The 18218-nt window shown below is 43.9% G+C and overlaps 1 protein-coding gene and 1 pseudogene across 2 annotated transcripts; one reads left to right on the top strand and one right to left on the bottom strand.

Annotated features, from left to right (window-relative positions):
• The first annotated feature begins 1291 nt into the window (after positions 1 to 1291).
• On the top strand, positions 1292 to 8737 carry LOC127302095 (uncharacterized). 2 transcript variants are annotated; one of them, XM_071820321.1, is made up of 7 exons: positions 1292 to 1765; positions 2822 to 2977; positions 3729 to 3928; positions 5320 to 5501; positions 7506 to 7588; positions 7726 to 7775; positions 8198 to 8737. In XM_071820321.1, exons 3-7 carry the CDS (start codon positions 3885 to 3887, stop codon positions 8199 to 8201), a joined length of 363 nt encoding a protein of 120 aa, XP_071676422.1. In that variant the 5' UTR covers positions 1292 to 1765; positions 2822 to 2977; positions 3729 to 3884; the 3' UTR covers positions 8202 to 8737. The 2 variants fall into 2 exon arrangements, 1 of the variants encoding a protein (XP_071676422.1); XR_011745584.1 differs by lacking the exons at positions 7506 to 7588; positions 7726 to 7775 and having other exon boundaries at positions 1295 to 1765.
• Positions 8738 to 15744: 7007 nt separating this feature from the next.
• LOC127302092 (glucosamine 6-phosphate N-acetyltransferase 1-like) lies at positions 15745 to 16457 on the bottom strand (annotated as a pseudogene).
• Positions 16458 to 18218: the final 1761 nt, after the last annotated feature.

Raw genomic sequence — 18218 nt, forward strand, 5'->3', positions numbered from 1 at the left:
CATGGCTCTGGCCTATGTCGGCGAAGACGTCACCTGCGGATGTCGTTCCCTTGTTGAAGGCGTCCCGATGATGGACCTCCTGTTTTAAATGATGGACTCCATCCCTCCGCCTCAATCTGCTCCTCTTGGAGGCCTCGCTTCGTGTAAGCTTCTCTGGTAGTGTCTTGTGGAGCACCGTGTGACCTCTCGCTGGTGTCGCAGCCCTCTCGCAACGTCGGCCTAGCTGCTTTTACACGTTTTGCTGCGGTAGCTGATTTCCTACCTAGCGCCTTGGGGGGCTTTGCTAGGTCGGCGTCTGGTCGTAGCTCTTGCAGGTGTGCCTATCCCAACGCCAGGGGATGATGTTGTGTGTTTGGTCTGGACCTATCCCGAGCTCCATTGGTGGTGGTTCTCGGGTCTGGGTGAAAACTTTGCAGGTCCTTCTCTACCGACGACGATGACGCATTCTTGCGCCATTCACGTTCTTGGAGGCGTCGCCGCAAGACCCTCCCTCTTTTGGTTCCTCAAGCTCTACTAGGTGGCCAGCCCGTCGTTGAGTCCACCCCTTGAGTTCTAGTCTTGGTGCGGTGGAGGTTTGTTGGCGTGGATACGGTCGCGATCGCTCCGGTTCAGTAAAAGACAAGGCTCCCTCTACATGGATCATATGGCGCTTCGGCTTGCTTTTCTGTGTTGCCTTTTGTTGTGGTTTGGGTTGTGCGTTTGGCGCGTGTGTGTTATAACTCTTGGTGTAACTCCTAGCCGGTTGATGGCTTTGTTAATTCAAAACCGGACTCATTTCGAGCCTTTCGTGTAACAAAATATATGATTTCTGTGAAGAAGAAAAAAGAGCAACCATAGAGTTAGTATGGACAAGTGAAAAATCAAGAAAGTGGAGTGTGTCGGTCTCATCGCAGATAGACATCGAGCTGCGCGGTGGCTCTCTTGGAGTCATGGCATATGCAGGTGGTGGTATCACCGGTATGTGCATAGTTATTGGTTGTGGTGAAGTCGGCATTGTAACTGGAGTAGCCTAGCTAGTTGGCGTATATGGGTACCTACCGTCCATTGATGTTTTCTGTACGTGGGTACTCCCTCCAAAGTAAGAGGTTTAACTTCCGCTAATTAGTGATATTAATTCTCTCACCTCTTCATTTTCTCTCGGCTGGAAGTAATTCGTGCGTGCTCTCCTAAATACGAGGAGACGGTAGTACTATACTTTTTTTTCTCGCCGTAATACTGTATAATTAATTAATTACTGTTACGGTATGCCCTCCGTTCTCGTCCATCCAGATTGCACGATTACTATACCAGCGACCCAACACCAAAGGAAACATGCCGCTCGCCTCCTCAATCCCCATTCTTCTCGTTTCTACCCACCGCCCCGTCTTGTTCGCCGCCGGCAAACCCACCCTCGCCGCTCGCCGGCGCCCCCAGCCACCCAGTCCCCTCCACGCCGGTCACCCCACCTACTCAATCCCCTCCGCCCGCAGATCGGCCCACCTGATTCCCCGCGCCTCCGCAAAACCTTAGAGCATCGAGGACCTCCGCCCGGTCCTGGCCCTCACCGTTCGGAGCAAGGAGCGGCTGGAGCTGGGCGGACGAAGACGCACACGAGGAGGAGGGGACGACCTCTTCTCTTCACCGCCTCTGCCCCCACCAGTAGTCCTCGCCCATGGCCATGGCCCCATCCGCCGTTCTGCTGCGCCGAGCTCCTACTCCCGGTGGCCACGAGGTCCGGTATGATCAGGCGGCAAACGCTCCAAGGTCCAAGATGAGTAAGCACAAGGTAAAGATCTAATCTTTTTTTTTTTTTGGATACATCCAAATTTTGACAAAACTTAGACACCCTTTTACGTACAGTACCGTCCTGAATAAACATGTTGGATCCGGTGATAACTGTACAGCAGCAGGGTTTCCATTTATCCGGCCAGTTGGAGTGCTCTAATACAAGTTGTCACAAGTTGACTAACTCCGAGGCTTTACTGAACATTACAGTGGCACTGCTTGAACATTGTGCCATTTACAAAATGTCAAATGGGCCGTAATGAAGATAACCTTTGCATTATCACTCCGAAAATGCAAGGCATTGGAATGGATACTTACGTCCTCATGTTCGGCTCATGAAATGATTTTTGTTCCAGTGCAGTAAACCGGTAACATTGCTTGCTCAGTCCTTGTAACATTGTAAAAGTTGGATGTGTGGGGATTAGTAATAATTGAAAGTCTCGTACTTGACCTTACCTGTAAATTTGAATCATGTTGGTAGACAATATTCTCAGAATTAGTAAATTTGGCAATACTTGATCAGTCCATGATGAATCATACTGTTATCATGGCTCATGCCCTCCTTGCTAGTGGCTCAATACAAATCACTAATCTTAGCATTTTTGGTGTGGTAAGAACTACTGGTATTATGTTGTTGATTTATGTGCCTTTATAGCCTGTAGGAACATTCAGATGTTTCTCTTATTTGCCTTTATGATGTAAGCAAACTAAATTTAGGCACGTTTTGAATGCTCATTTGCATTCTCCTATTTGCTTTTATGTTAATCAATCTCCAAGTTCGTAACGTGAACAAGGATGCTGAGCTACTGTTAAAGATCTTGCAGAAATAAGCAAGTTTATTCCTAGTTGAGTTAGAAAAGGAAAGTCTTCAGGTTCAGTCTTCAAGAGCTATAGCAATGCGAAGATCCTTCGATCTAGCTTCGTGTTTACATCTACCTTGTTATGTACTCAATGAGATATTGTTACCGTTCAGCGGACTATAAGCTACTTTGTTCTTGTGTTGTGTTCGTTACAAATTTCTGTTGTTGCGGCATTGACGGAAAAGTTACATGTGCAGGGAGCTCACCTTCTGAGTCCATACCGCTTTCGGAGCAATGCTGGAGCTGGGTCAAGAGAGCAAGCGTTGCTGGTTCGAGGCTGAGTCTTGAGTGTGACCTACCTGGGAGAAGTAAGGCATCGCTAGGTATCGACGTATCGTTTCGCGCGTGCCGTGGTAAGTACAGAACCGTGGATTACACTTTGTCGTGCATGTGTTAAAACAAAGGAAATAACAATTCAGTTGGCGTGCATGGTGGTGTGATAAGAGTAAGTTATCTTCATGGCATGTAGAGTTAATGTACTCATGCATTTTTCTCCAGGCCCCTAAATGTGGTCAAAGACTGAAGGGTTTGGTCTCATTATGTAGATTCGTGTGTGCAAATCCCGCTGGTTACAGTCATACAGATGGTCATCCGCTGTGTGTTCTTGCAAAATGCAAGTAATTGCTTAGGAATTCCATAAGAAAATCTTGCTAGGAAAATTTTGTGAAATTGTAGGCACGTGCGGATATTTGTACATTCTTTCAAGTATGTACCATAACTTGTATAGCACTAGTGGCTTGCCATTTCGTTGATGATCCACTCTTCTTTTACAGTGGGTTTCCACCAAATATGCATATTTTGTGCTTTTTATATTTCCCTTAGTATAGGATATGTAAGTTGATCCATGGGACCAGGTGTCCTTTTTATGGATGATTTGGCTTTTTTAATGGAATGATAGGATATGCTTACCCTCTGCCATGGATATGTGTTGCATTGCTCTTCTCCAATTTATGATTTCCTAGTGGTTTTTTTGTTCATCTCGTGCTTGCCATGGATGTATTCTCTTCCCTTTTCTGTTGCACTTGCTTGGCCATGAATTCTTGCTCACATGGTCACACCTGCTGGCTGCCGCCACTGATTTCTCACATTGCTCACATTGGCCAGGTGTGCCACCGATGCGACAAAGAAGCTGACCTGTTGCTGCTCTCCTCCGATGATAATGGCAACAATGTGTTGTTGCTAACCGGCCAACCTACTGTTGGATTGAGTTACACATTAAAGGCAGTGACATCTGCTCCTGCTGCTGGCTATGTCCCTCACATGCTGCCACAGCCAGCCAGCCACTACTCTGACATGCCGTTGAGGTCTCTCTTCCCCCTCCCCTCCTACTCCAACATGTATTTTTGCTTAATCTTGTTTCTTTTCTCCTGTTGACAGTACATGGTGTGGAATGGATCTAAACATGTTGTGCGAATGGGCAGTGGTAGTATAGGCAATGGATGTTGCTATTTTTTATTTGATTTGTTTGCTGCTTATCATACATCAACAGTGCTCAAACTTGTATATTTTCAGGTTCAGAGCATATAGGAATTAGTTAGTAATTCCGTAAGAAAATCTCGCTAGGATTTTTTTTTAAATGGTAGGAAAGTGTGGATGTATGTACATGTCTGCACAACAGAAAAGAAACACTTGTCTTGCACGTGTTTTCTCTAGTTTTCATAACATATTTTGCATTTTGCTAATTATCAGTTGGGTTTTTCTTATAGGATAACATTTTAAGTTGATTGAATGATTGTCTGGTGCTTATTGATGCATGTACTGTTATTTTGTGATTAAACAAACACAATGCTCCTGCCTTATAAATATGAATTATGTTGTTGCCTTCTCATTGATGCATGTTCTCCTGCTGCCGTTCTTTGCGCTTAAATGAACTGCTCTGAAATGATTGGTAGATACATGCACTGCTAGATAGATACTTGAAATGCTCTGTTTTAATAAGAAATAAATTTATCTTGAGGGCTTGGTTTAGTTGACTTAATCAATACAACAACAACAACAAAGCCTTTTTCCCAAGCAAGTTGGGTGGGCTAGATATGAAACCCAATGGAAACATAAGGAAACCAAAACAAATAGAGAGAAGAATACAAGTAAACTAAGATTCCAGCAAATGGATCGTTGATTTCCATGCGGTCCTATCAAGAGCTAAATCTGTAGGGAGATTCCAATCCAAGTCTTTTTTTACCCCCTCCACCCATGTCAACTTTGGTCGTCCTCTGCCCCTCCTTGTATTTTCCATTATTAATTGGTGCTTATGGATGCCTTTGTTGGATATGACCAAACCACCTTAGTCGGTGTTGGACTAGCTTCTCGTCGACCGGTGCCACCCCTAGCCTATTCCGTATTACATCGTTTCTAATCCGGTTCTTCCTTGTATGGCCACACATCAACCGTAGCATGCACATCTCCGCAACACTCATCTGTTGGATGTGTTGTCTTTTGGTGGGCCACCATTCTGCTCCGCCTAGCATCGTCGGTCTGATTGTTGTCCTATAGAACTTACCTTTTAGATGACTTAATCAATGTCAACCTTAAACCTGATACTTTTTTGATGAACCTAGAGCTTGAGTTCTTGATGATTTGACTTTTGATATTGCTATATCGGGGTTGGTTCTGTACTAGATCTCGAAAATGGTATGTTGTTTTGTGATTCAATACAATGTGACCTTACAGATGTTTGATTACTAACGTTTTGCAGCTACCTATGGCTGCGGCTTCTTGTGCTGCGGCCTACCGAAACCTGGGGCTTCTGGCTCGGCATCGATGAAAGATGTGGGCGCTGCTGGTGTCGCCAGAGAGGATGCCACCGTCCTCGCATCCTGCTGCTAGGCGTCCAGGATAGACACGCTAGATTCCATCACCCTCAACTAGGGCGACGAGGTAATCCCACTCTCCAACCATGCTGGATTACTATGTATGGTGTCTGCAAATGGTGATTCGTAAGCAAATCGCGCTAGCAAAAATTTCATGTCTTGAGGTAAGTGTGGATGTATGTACATGTTTCTTCTACACAAGGAATCGTTGCCCAGAGTTTGCACATGGTTTCTCTTATTTGCGGAAGCTGTGTAGAAAATTATTGGCCTTTACCTTTGTGTTGTCACCTGTGCCCCTTCGTATTTTATCATTGATGTGGTCATCTCAGTTTTTTACATCAAGCGATTCGTACTTTCTCTGGGAGTTCAATGAGAGATCAAGACTTTCTGTGCCATGTTCTTTGCCATACACTTCATTGCAATCACAACCTTTTGCCTCTGACCCTGCATAAGAAGAATCCGAATGTTTCTTGTTTTATGGAAAATCTGGGGCACTTAGTTTTGTTTGCCTACCAATTAATCATTTCAATGAAATGAAGTTGGTGACAGAGGTCTGGGGCACTCGTAGGTGTCCAGGATAGACACGCTAGATGCCATCACCATCAACTAGGGTGACGAGGTAATCCCACTCTCCAACCATGCTGTATTACTATGTATGGTTGTCTGCAAATGGTGATCTGTAAGCAAATCATGCTAGCAAAATTTCAAGTCTTGAGGAAAGTGTGGATGTATGTATATGTTTGCGCAACACAAGGAAGCGTTTGTCCGGAATTTGCACATGTTTTCTATAATTTGCAGAAGCCGTGTAGACAACTATTGGCTTTGCCTTTGTTTTGTCACCTGTGCCCCTTCGTATTTTATCTATGATGTGGTTGTCTTGTTTTTTACATCAAGCTTTTGGTACTTTCTGTGGATGTTTATTGAGAGCTCGGATTACTTATGTTCCTCCTGGCATGAACCATAAATTTTAAGATATGCACTTTCGAATTGTCTGTAAATTTTAGTTGTTCTTTGACTGTTTTACGGGTTGATTTTCATGCCATTTTTAAGCATTCTTCCTTGGCTACTTAATCACAAGGTCTTTTTTTTTTATTGTGGCTTCCATTTTCCTTCCCATATGCTTTGATGCTTTCGCAACCTTTTGCCTCTAACCCTGCATAAGAAGAAACCGGATGCTTGTTTGTTTTATGGAAAATCTGGGACACGTAATTGAGTGCATACCACCAATCATTTCAATGAAATGAAGTTGGTGACAGAGGTCTGGTGGTACTGATGCAAGTTGAGATATGCCAGGGTCAAAACTACCATGGCAATTTTTGTTATAGGATAGCCTTACTAGAAATTTTCGTGTCACTTGCAAGGATTATGAGTCGCTCGACTTGTCGCGGCTTGTTTGGCCTCTCGCAACCTCACTGGTGAACAACCTGGAGCGACATGACTAGTTGAATTTGTCGATCGACAAGTTAACTAGTCTCTGTTTTTGAGTCGAGCGATTAGTTCTGGGCTGGGACAAAAAGGCCTTCCTGTGACAAAAAGGCCCCTCAACAGCGAAACAGACCCCTCCTACCCAGCGTCCCAGCCGTCTTTCCTCTGGCAACCCTTCCCCTTGCGCTGCCTCTCACCTGGCAGCCACCAGCTCGCCCATGCCATCACAGAAGTGGAGACCCTGCCCACTGGACGCAACAGTATCAGGCTGCTCGCAACTCCCCTATGCCATAAATATATTGTAGTATACTACTATTAGTAGCCTATTTACTTAGTGTTTTTTTAGTAGTTACAACTCGACTACATGTCGGCAAGTCTAGCGCTAGTCAAGACTAGTCACGACTAGTCTGTGAGTCGGTACCCCAGCGACAAATTGCGACACAACGACTCGTAATCCTTGGTCACTTGCTGATTCTTTGATTCCCGTCTTGATGGCTGGCCTGGCATAGTGTTTTTTGTTTGTGTGCCAGTTTCCACCTCTGACTAGGACTACTATCACATTCTGCACCTGGTGATGTTTTTGATCTTGTTCTCTTTTCCTTTTGGTAACTCATGACATGTCTTTATTGTTGTTTGTTTCCTGTAGATCAATACCGTGTATTCACTTTACTAATCTTATTGGTGATGAGGGCTACGAGTGATGATACTAGCATTTTCATGTCAAGTGGGGTATGAGATCCTGTAATTTTTCCAATGGGATGTATGAGATCAATATGTCAGTTAGTTAATGGTCTTCATCTTCCTTCTACTCGTATATATGTCGTTCTTGCTCTGGTTTGATGGTGGTGGTGTGCTATGAATTGAAGGCACATCTGACACGTCATCGATTTTGCTCGTCGAGAAGACAAGCTCGACAGTAAGTTCTGGGTGCATTCCTCCGTTCTGTTTAGAAGCTATATTTAGACATCTCGAGTGTGAATTGTATTGATCTCATTCCATGAAAATACATCCTCATCAATTTAGTCGCAGACAAGATGGTAGCAATTCCATGCACGCAAATGTGGTAAGAGATTGTCATCTTTTTCATTGTGACGGGATTGTAATCAGATGATAGCTACATAGGCTGGATCCATCAACCTACTTTTTTTGCTTTGGAGAAAATTCATGATCCACCAAGCTGCTAGTGTTCACCAGATCGTGACCCCATTTTCTTAAATCTAGTTTAGCTAGTTAGTACACGAGATTGTAATCAGATCTGATCGGATCAGAACGCTGGCTTTTATTATGTTTATGTATCTGGCTAGGAATTAACCGGTGGTGGTCTGTTTTGGATTTCAGATGAAGGAGAAAAAGAAGATGGTTCCAGCCACCAACGAAAACCGTACCCAGATTTTCACAAGTGAACTACTAGTCTTGATGGTTTGGGCATGCCATATGTATCCTGGAAGTTTCAGTGTAGCTAGCTGTGTATCCTGGAAGCTACGTGGCGTAGTGATGTGGCTGACGGATTTTTCCTGGAAGTTTCAGGGTAGCTAGCTGTGTATTGTTAGCTCTCCAAGACTTAATATTTTTTGATGGCTAGCTGATGTTATTTTGAGATAAAACAGGGTAGCTAGTTGTGTGTGTGTCGTGTTGGTTCTTGTGATTGTATCAATCCGTGGACCTTTCATCGATGTGTAGCTTGTCTGATTCATTTTTTACTTTGGTTGACAATGTAACTCTGAATGTGTTGTAATTTTTCCTTGTTGATATATTTAGTAGGTGATGTAGCTGTTAGATTCAAAAAGGGTTCTTTCTATTAGATTCAAAAGTTTAATAACTATTCCTGATATTGTACTTGTGGAATGCTAGAGATGTAAAGAAAGGACAATTGGTGTAGACTATCATGAGCTGATTGTTTTTTTAGCCCATCATCTTTTCTCATATTGCTCTAGTTTGTTTGTACTGGCTAACTAATAAAATTAGTGGTTAATTAACAACTTGTATCCCCCATTTTAGCATTGTTGTTATTTCTAGCAATATGATATTGTGGTGTGCTTTCATGCTCCGTTAGATCATGTGTTTTTTGAAAATGGTTGTAGTCCATGTTTCCACTATAGGTTCAACTTTGATCGGTATGTAATTCATATTGAAATATCCAAAGCAATTTATAATAGTGAACAGATGGAGTAGTAGATATTCATATTGAAATATCCAAAGCAATTTATAATAGTGAACAGATGGAGTAGTAGATTGCTTGAAAAATGAACCACACGAGTAAATTCTTCGTGGAATTGCGCTAGAGAGTAAAAGAAGGTAAATTGAGCTATGTGTGTATAAATTGAGCTTTCTGGGTTAGGGTACTACTTCTGTGTAGAATCCTTTAATTTTTCAGAGAGGCCCCGTAGTTACACATGCAGTGCTCCATAATTATAAGATCTGGTGGCGCACATTTAATAGGTACCATTGGGAATGCCATAGCGCTCCTAGAAATTTGTAACGTTCTCCTACATGGAATGGAAGGAATCAATTATTAAGAGCAACCGGTGGAAGAGGAAAAAATGGGGGACTCCATGTCAACGATCCATGTGACAATGCACCGCTACCGTCCATCTTGGTGAGAGCTCTCCTTCCCAACAACCAGCTGCAAAGAGAAAACCCAAAAATTCTCCATTCCCTTGAAACCAGGCCTATTTATATGAGCCCATTGCCACTAAGCCGCGTGCGGTATCGTGTGTGACTTGTGACTTTGGACTTTGGTGAGGAGAGGAGAGGAGAGGGTGTGGCACTCCGGATCACTTGGGCGGTGGAGGCGAGACGAGCATCATCGTCAACTTACCTGGAAGAGGCGATGCGTGGCGTGGCATCGTCGTCGATTCCGGCAAGCAGATGTTCTCCGGATTTCACCAGGTAATGCTTCATCGCAATTCCGTATTTTTGAAGCACTGCACGGCCGAATCGCAAATCCTGGAGCTGCTCAACTTTATTTCCTAGTAGGCATCCTCGATTGATGGATTCAAAGGAAAACGACAGTCTGGTTCGTACTAGATACGGTCGTCTAGACGTCTACTCGTGAAAGCATAGTTAAGCCCATGAGCATATTGCTGTTCTAATTTAGCGGCAGATCAACCAACTAAACTAAGCAACAAGATGAGGGTGATGTACTTCCACCCTTTTCATAGGAATCGTACTTCATGTTGTACTCTGCTACTGCTAACTACTAAGTCAAGGCTTTGTCATCAGACCCAATAATTCATCCCGTGCGTTCTCGTCTGTCCGGATCTAAGCAGGAGATGTATAATCTCATTGCACCTGTACAAAGGATGGTAATCGGATAACGATAGGTTTAGTCCCAAATAGATAAATGGTACCGCCTTGATACGACTCGACGAAGGGTGCAAACTGCTAACAAACGGCAAGGTCGTCGCCCCGTTGCAGCTGGGCGGGGATGATGGAGCAAACCACAACTGCAAGTCTACAACAGTCGAGTCCAGTTAAAAGTTGGCGCCTACAAAAGTAGAAAAGATGCCGTCGCCACCACTACATACGCCGCATGATTCCGGGATACAATCTACTGCAATCGCTGTGGAACCTTGGGGATCCTACATGTGAAAAGGTCTGTAGATTCTGCGCAGAACGATCTTCTTTGATGTGCTCCATGGTAGGAGGGCTACTCTTTACAGATGACAGAACCAAAGAAGCCCTTTTTCTTTCTGAATAGCACAAGCATGATAATGTGCAGTCAGTATAACGTGCAAAAATGTATCTTCAGCGACGGAGTCGTTTGAAAAAAGTATGACGTGAGAAAATAAATAATATGTGTAACAGGGACAACAAGCAGATAAAGCCTGGCTCTGGAAGTCCCAACTTCCAACCCTTCCAGTCCCAACTTCCAACCCTTAAGAAAAAATCATTAAAGAATAAAAAAGGTAATGCAACAAAGAATGAAGTACCGCGAGCATATCTACAAATAATAAGTATATGGTTTCCTACAAATACTAAAGTACACATCGAAACATATTCTATAGCAAATTTTGCAGACTTTAAAAACTATTTATCTATAACCTATCTTCATGTTGCAATTGTACTTATGCAGATATCTTGAACAGCCAGATCATACTTTCACAACTACATACCTACCTGTGCTATTTTTTTGCCGCAGTAAGCATTCATCCCACAATCCATGAGTTTCTGGTAAAAACTATCTTAATCCACCAAAACAATGTCTTGTACAGCCACGCTTAAATAATCGGACTTTTCTTGTGCAGGTTCAAAGCACCATGGAAACATCGTCCTGGATGGAGAAACGGCTGCCTTGCGGCGCTATTGTGTTAGAATTCCCTGCTCTTTTCTCTCATTGCATGCGTTGGAATGCTTCGTAGCTCAGTTGATTCCCCATGGTTTCAGTCTTCATCCTAGGACTCACTCAATCAGCAGAAAGAGAACTTCAAAAAAAAAAAAAAAAAAAAAAATCCACCGCCTGATCACCGGCCTAAGTTTGAGGAAGAAGATTACAAGTTTATGGCGTGGGGAGAAGACAAAAGGTTCAGCACCCGTGCGGCGTACATGATGCTCTCTCCAAATGGGGTTGGCTCTCAAAAGTCAATGTCGCTTATTTATGAATAAGATCATCGGCTGGTTGTATTAATCCATTTTCAGACTGCAGTCAAATAAGAGTATAACATTGTAAAAGAAGCAATCCAGCACAAGATGATTCAGGGGTCCACTAACATCCAGCGTTGGAGTTGCTGTGAGGTTTCGCACTACTCAGACATAGTTCCACTGTTCCACCTTACCCTTCCTAGGACTGTTGTCAACTTTCCCTTCCCACTACTAACAGGTATAATGCAAGTCAACTGTTTTTCTTCATTGGCCAGTGCTCTTCTCTGAAAAACACCACGTTTTTCTTCATTGGCAGCCCTTCGTGCAAATTCAATCTGAAATAGAAAAATGTATCGGACAAATGTATGTCATGGGCAGAACGATCTTCTTTGATGCATGGTAGGAGCGCTACTTCTTGACAGATGACAGAACCAAAGAAGCCCTTTTTCTTTCTGAATAGCACAGGAATGATAATATGCAGTCAGTGTAACGTGCAAAAATGTATCTGCAGTCAGTATAAGTCACAAAGAGGTTCCTCGCCTCGTTGTAATATGAGTTTATGACCAACCAGTCAGACCAATGCAAATTCAGAAATCATACAGAAAAGAGTAAACGAACATTGAAGAAGCAAATCCAGCACAAGCTGATACAGGGATCCACTACCATCCGACGTCTGAGTTACCTGGACACTACTATGATATACATAGCTCCCACCTTACGCTTCCTAGGACTGCCATCAACTTGCCCTTTCCACTACTCACAGAGATAATGAGTCAAAGATCCAGATTCTGTGCAAAACGATCTGTACTCCATGGTAGGTGCTGCTCCGCACTAGCGCCTACTTATGAGTTATGAACCAAAGGGGCCCTCTTTCTGAATAGCATAAACAGAACAGAGATGATTAAGTATGAAATGAAAGAGATACAACCTGAAACGGACAAGCAGGAAACAAAGCTTTGCTCCCTGTCAAATGGGCTCACTGAACTTTTTTTTCTCGAGGAAACGAAAAAAGTCCTTGCGTTGCGTTGTGTTTCATTTCATTTCATTGAAGAGAGAGAGAGAGAGAGAGAGAGAGAGAGAGAGAGAGAGCCCACAGCTTCTTCCTTGATTGGCTCTCTGACTCTCAAAAGTCACTGTTGCTTATCTACGAATAAGATCATCAGCTGGTTGTATTAATCCATTATCAGAATGCAGGCAAGTAAGAGTAAAACATTGTAAAAGAAGCAATCCAGCAAAAGCTGATTCAGGAATCCACTACAATTCAGAGCTAAGAGTTGCTGTGTGGTTTTTGGCACATAGTTCCAGTGTTCCATTTCCACCTTACCCTTCCTAGGACTGTTGTCAACTTTTTCTTCCCATTACCAACAGGTATAATGTGAGCCAATTGCAGAATATCCATCTATCATAGGACTTCCTTTCGACTTGACCCTTTCAGAGTTTTGACTACTCACGAGGCAACATATCAATCATCCTTGTTCAAACCTGATATAACAAGATATGGCCACCTTCTCCAAAATTAAACAATGTTGAGGACAAAATCAAAGAACAAGTTACTGTAGACATGAAATAATCTAGTTCCAGTTTCATGATCAACCTGAATGATAGATTATGGTCTGAAATTTCAACCACAAGGAATCGGCTGAATATTTTCTGCATCTGAAGAAACAGTACCTGGCTGTTGTAAACGAACATTGTCAGGATTGAGCACCCCATACGAATGAAGGAGGATTTTGGTAGCCTATAAGTGACTATGTTGCATTCATAGCAAGAAATTTCAACTTTTATGCACAAACCACCTTAACACAGTAACTCCATCCTCCAAATCAAAGAGTACTAGAGTTTTCCTTTTTTTTTGGGTGGGAAGCCGAGTGCCAGAGGATGGCAGAAGGCCATCTCGAAATGTAAATTATACAATATTTAGTCAGTAGAAGACCAGAAGTTGAATTACAAAATTTTAGATGAGCATATTCTCTTTTATAATCGCATTATAATGCCTTAAGAAAAAATCATTAAAGAATAAAAAAGGTAATGCAACAAAGAATGAAGTACCGCGAGCATATCTGCAAATAATAAGTATACGGTTTCCTACAAATACTAAAGTACACATCGAAACATATTCTATAGCAAATTTTGCAGACTTTAAAAACTATTTATCTATAACCTATCTTCATGTTGCAATTGTACTTATGCAGATATCTTGAACAGCCAGATCATACTTTCACCACTACATACCTACCTGTGCTATTTTTGGCTGCAGTAAGCATTCATCCCACAATCCATGAGTTTCTGGTAAAAAATATCTTAATCCACCAAAACAATGTCTTGTACAGCCACGCTTAAATAATCGGACTTTTCTTGTGCAGGTTCAAAGCGCCATGGAAACATCGTCCTGGATGGAGAAACGGCTGCCTTGCGGCGCTATTGTGTTAGAATTCCCTGCTCTTTTCTCTCATCGCATGCGTTGGAATGCTTCGTAGTTCAGTTGATTCCCCATGGTTTCAGCCTTCATCCTAGGACTCACTCAATCAGCAGAAAGAGAACTTCAAAAAAAAAAAATTTCCACCGCCTGATCACCGGCCTAAGTTTCGCACTACTCAGACATAGTTCCACTGTTCCACCTTACCCTTCCTAGGACTGTTGTCAACTTTCCCTTCCCACTACTAACAGGTATAATGCAAGTCAACTGTAGAATATCCATCTATCATCAGGACTTCCTTTCGACCTGCCTCTTCTGAGTTTTGAATACTCACCGGCGACTAGTACAACATAAAGCAACACGGGAATCATCATCCTTGTTCTGACCTGCTCTAACAAGATATGGCCACCTTCTTCAAAAAGATCGCCAGCATAGCATAGCTGAGGACAAAAATTGAAAGAACAAGTTACTGCAGATGAATAATCTAATTCTCCGTACCATGGGTCAACATGAATGGTAGATGGTGGTGGCTTAAAAAAGAAGAAACACTTTAACCAGAAGAAATGGGCTGAATATTTTCTGCATCTGAAGTAACAGTGCCCAGTTGTTGTAACTGAACATTGCATGGTCTGAAAGTTCTGAAGCTTCCAATACGAGCAACGTTACAAAGGTTTGCTGATGCCCTTAACAGCCTCATAATTTATTTTATTCGTGTACACTACAACTTGTGCCAAGGGAGCGGTATGTATCCCCAACTTGCATAAAAACCTATGCACACTCAAAAAAAAAGGATAAATTACAGTGATAATTCCACTTTCACCAAAGAGAGGGGTAAAATGAGTACTCGTTATGACTGCATCATCCTTAAATCTTGTAAACATCCAAATTGGCCATTTGTGATTAAATTCCATCCCCACCACATTTGGGATTGAGACGGCCATATGAATGAAGGAGGACTTGGTAGCTTATAAGTGACTATGGAGAGTTCATAGCAAGAAATTTCAAATTTTGTGCACCAACCACCTTAACACATTAACGCTATTCTCAAACTCAAAGAGGCCAGAGTTGTTATTTTGTGGGGAAAACGTGTCATTTCGTAATTCAAACTGTACAATATCTCATCACCAAAAGCCGAATTACAAAAATTCAAATGAGCATATTACTTTAGATGATCACATTAAAAAAATCATTAAAAGATAAAACAAATGCAGTGTGACAAAGAATGAAGCATCCCAAACATATTTAGAGCAATAAGTACACAGTTTCCTCTAAATACTAAAGGACATGTAGAAATACATACTACAGCCCATTTTGCAGACACCTTCAGAATTAATGTTACAACCATATAAATATCTTAAATAGCCAGACAATATTTTCTGTTTCTGAGCAGTACCCAAAAAAAAAAAGGGTAACTACAGTCCTACCTGTGCTAATATTTTTGCCGCAGTGAACATTCATTCAACCGACCATGAGTTTATGGTAAAAAATAATCTTCATCCACCAAAATAACAATGTCCTGTACAGTTACACGTTCACCAGTCTTCAAATATTAAGCCCATTCCTTTTTTTTCTTTACAAGCACCAATGTCCAAAAACAGTTAGACATAATTTGCTTACCTATTTTGCATACTTGATTTTAGAATTACAAACGTGCAGTGAAAATGTTGTTACAACAATTACAAACGGAGGTAGTGATTTCTCTATTATTGCGATGTTCTAAGATTGCTTTTAGCACCTCAAGTGAAAATCATATGCAATCATGAGAACGATTATTTGGATCTCAGTGTAACTACATCAAGCTGTATTCATCAGAATGAGAAAAGTGCAGCTCATTTTGACGTGATTAGCTATAAACGGCAATGCCAGTGCAAGCCACAGTCATCACAAGTTCATGGAAGCAGCAAGGATTGCTACTTTGATAGATTGCAAATCTTTAACCAAGACAATTGTTCAAATCATCAAGCCATAAAAGCACAAATAATAATTCCAATCACATTTCATCGATAAGTCAACAGCTACTAGTAGTAAACATCACCAGGAAGAGATCCGAGAAAGCGGAACCTAGATCAGAAGTAGAGCCCCATCTGGACGTTCTTCTCCTCGAATCCGATCTTGGCGTAGAACCCCTTGAGCTCGGGGTGCAGTTCAGTATGGCCTTGTAGCACCCCCTCCCCCTGGCGTGCTCCACGAGGCGGCGCACGACTCGCTCGCCGAGGCCCCGGCCGCGCGCGGCGGCGTCCACCACCACGTCCTCGACGTGCCCCACGGTGCCGCAGCGCCGGATGAACTTGCGCTCCACGAGCACCGCCCCCGCCGCCGCGAGGCGGCCCGTGGCGGCGTGCTCCGCGACGAGGACGAGGTGGTCGGCGCCGAGGCGCGCGAGCTCCGCGAAGCGGGCGCGGTAGGCGTCCTCGGTGAGCGGCGCGGACGGGGAGAGCTGCGCGAGGAGGTCGCAGAAGCCCTTGGAGATGTCCCCGAGCTCGAGCGGCCGGATGCGGTACCCGTCGGCGTCGTCGCCGGCGCCGGCCTCCGGCGCCACCGTGGCTGCTTCCGGTTTCTCCATCGGCGTGTCGTCGACGCGTGCGGCCGGGGAGAGAGAGAGGAGCGTAAAATAGGCCCAGTTGCTGCTAGTGTGGGCTTGACCATGTTAAGCCCATCAGCTAATGAATATGCGCCAGGTCAAATAACGAGAACCGCCAATCCGGCGGTGGATGGATGAAGCAGCCGCTGGAACGACCGCCAAGCGTGCACGACAGCTGGAACCGCGCGGATGAGAAAAGCTGGAGCGGCTGCTGAAGGCTTGAATTTGTTTAGATTGCTGAATATTTATTCGTGCCAATTGATAATTATATATGCAATGAAAAAATATCCAAAATACATCTAAAATGTTGCCAATCATTTACTAAATAATGTCTAAGTTTTGTGTTGACAACATCGGCCACACTGTTCGGTCATGACCGAACCCGAACCCGAATTATTGGGTACCCGAATTTGTCGGGTAGTAAAAGTAGCAAGTATATTTCGGTCTTCATTTTTTCTGACCGAATTTGAAATAGACCGAAATACCAAAACCGAATTTTCGGTCATGACCGAATGGCCACCCCTACTTCGAACCACACAAACTATGCACGTCACATCCCTTGACCAATGCTGACTCGGGTGTTTGAAATGAAATAAAATAAAACAAAGGACGGAAAGAGTTTCCTAACACAAAACTAGTCAATATACTAATAATATATTTTCTATAACACTGCCTCAGATTTGTCTACATTCCAATGTATCTATACGCAAAGCGTACATACATTCAAATTTACACAAATCTAAAACGTCTTCTTTTACAAAAAGAATGGCATCAACTTTTCGATTTATTGGACAACTATACCACACAGCAAATTTATAAGATGCACGTCAGCACGGCTCTAGCTACGTATACACAAACTCACAACACAAATTCGAACGAGGATCCCACTCCATCTCACACAGGCTTACATAATTCAAAAAATGTGGAACACCAGGCACAAGGAGACAGTTCTGCTTTCCTCTTCCCTTCTCCTCGCTACAGTACCCGTGAGAGGCGAAAAGGAGATGCCAAGTTTCCCTAGTTTCTCCGCCTGCTAGACCGCCGGTTCCCTCACTCTCCACCGGCTGCCTCGGCGGCGGGAGAGTGGGGGAACCGCGGATCTGCGGATCTGGCTTGTAGATAGTAGGGTCGATGGGTCAACCGGCGGCGTTGTGGTGGTGGAGGCGACGCCGGGAGGAATAAAGGAGCCTCAACTCAATCCCCATCGCGACGACGCCTTCCCTGGTGGCGTCGGAGAGCTGGAGGCCGTGTGTGCCCGTGGATCTGGCGTATCCATGGGAGTAGGGTTCCTCGGGGGGTCGGCATGGCGGCGGCGCCAACTCCCTTGTGGATTTTTTCCTTCGGCTTCGCCGTCATGACAGCGCTCACTCCAACGCCGCCATGGAGCTAGGGAGGATCTGTACAGGAGTTGCGCTAGCATCAAGGGCCAGTTCACTCCAGGGCCTACTGTCGCCGATGCGGGCTTGGTGGATGTGGATGGGCGGCGTCGCGGTTTTCCATCGACTCTGTCGATTGGCTCCGGCGGCGGCGCGACTCGGACAAGCTCAGGGCTCTCCCCGGCCGATGTTCCCCAAAGAAGGCAACTCCGCCGTGCTCGGTGGGTACGGTTAGAGGTCCACAAAGCAGCGGCGTCTGCGAGGGAGCTTCTCCGAGTCAAGGTTCGCTGGTTTCATCTCTTTCCCGTCCTGCGTTCTCAACGGCGGCGGTGAGGGAGATGCTCGATGGCGTTCTGCACAAAGATCTCAAGGGCCAATGTGTAATTTTCTTTTTGTGAGGTCTTT

Source organism: Lolium perenne, chromosome 5 (genome assembly GCF_019359855.2).
Source record: "Lolium perenne isolate Kyuss_39 chromosome 5, Kyuss_2.0, whole genome shotgun sequence".
NCBI classification, from domain to species: domain Eukaryota; kingdom Viridiplantae; phylum Streptophyta; class Magnoliopsida; order Poales; family Poaceae; genus Lolium; species Lolium perenne.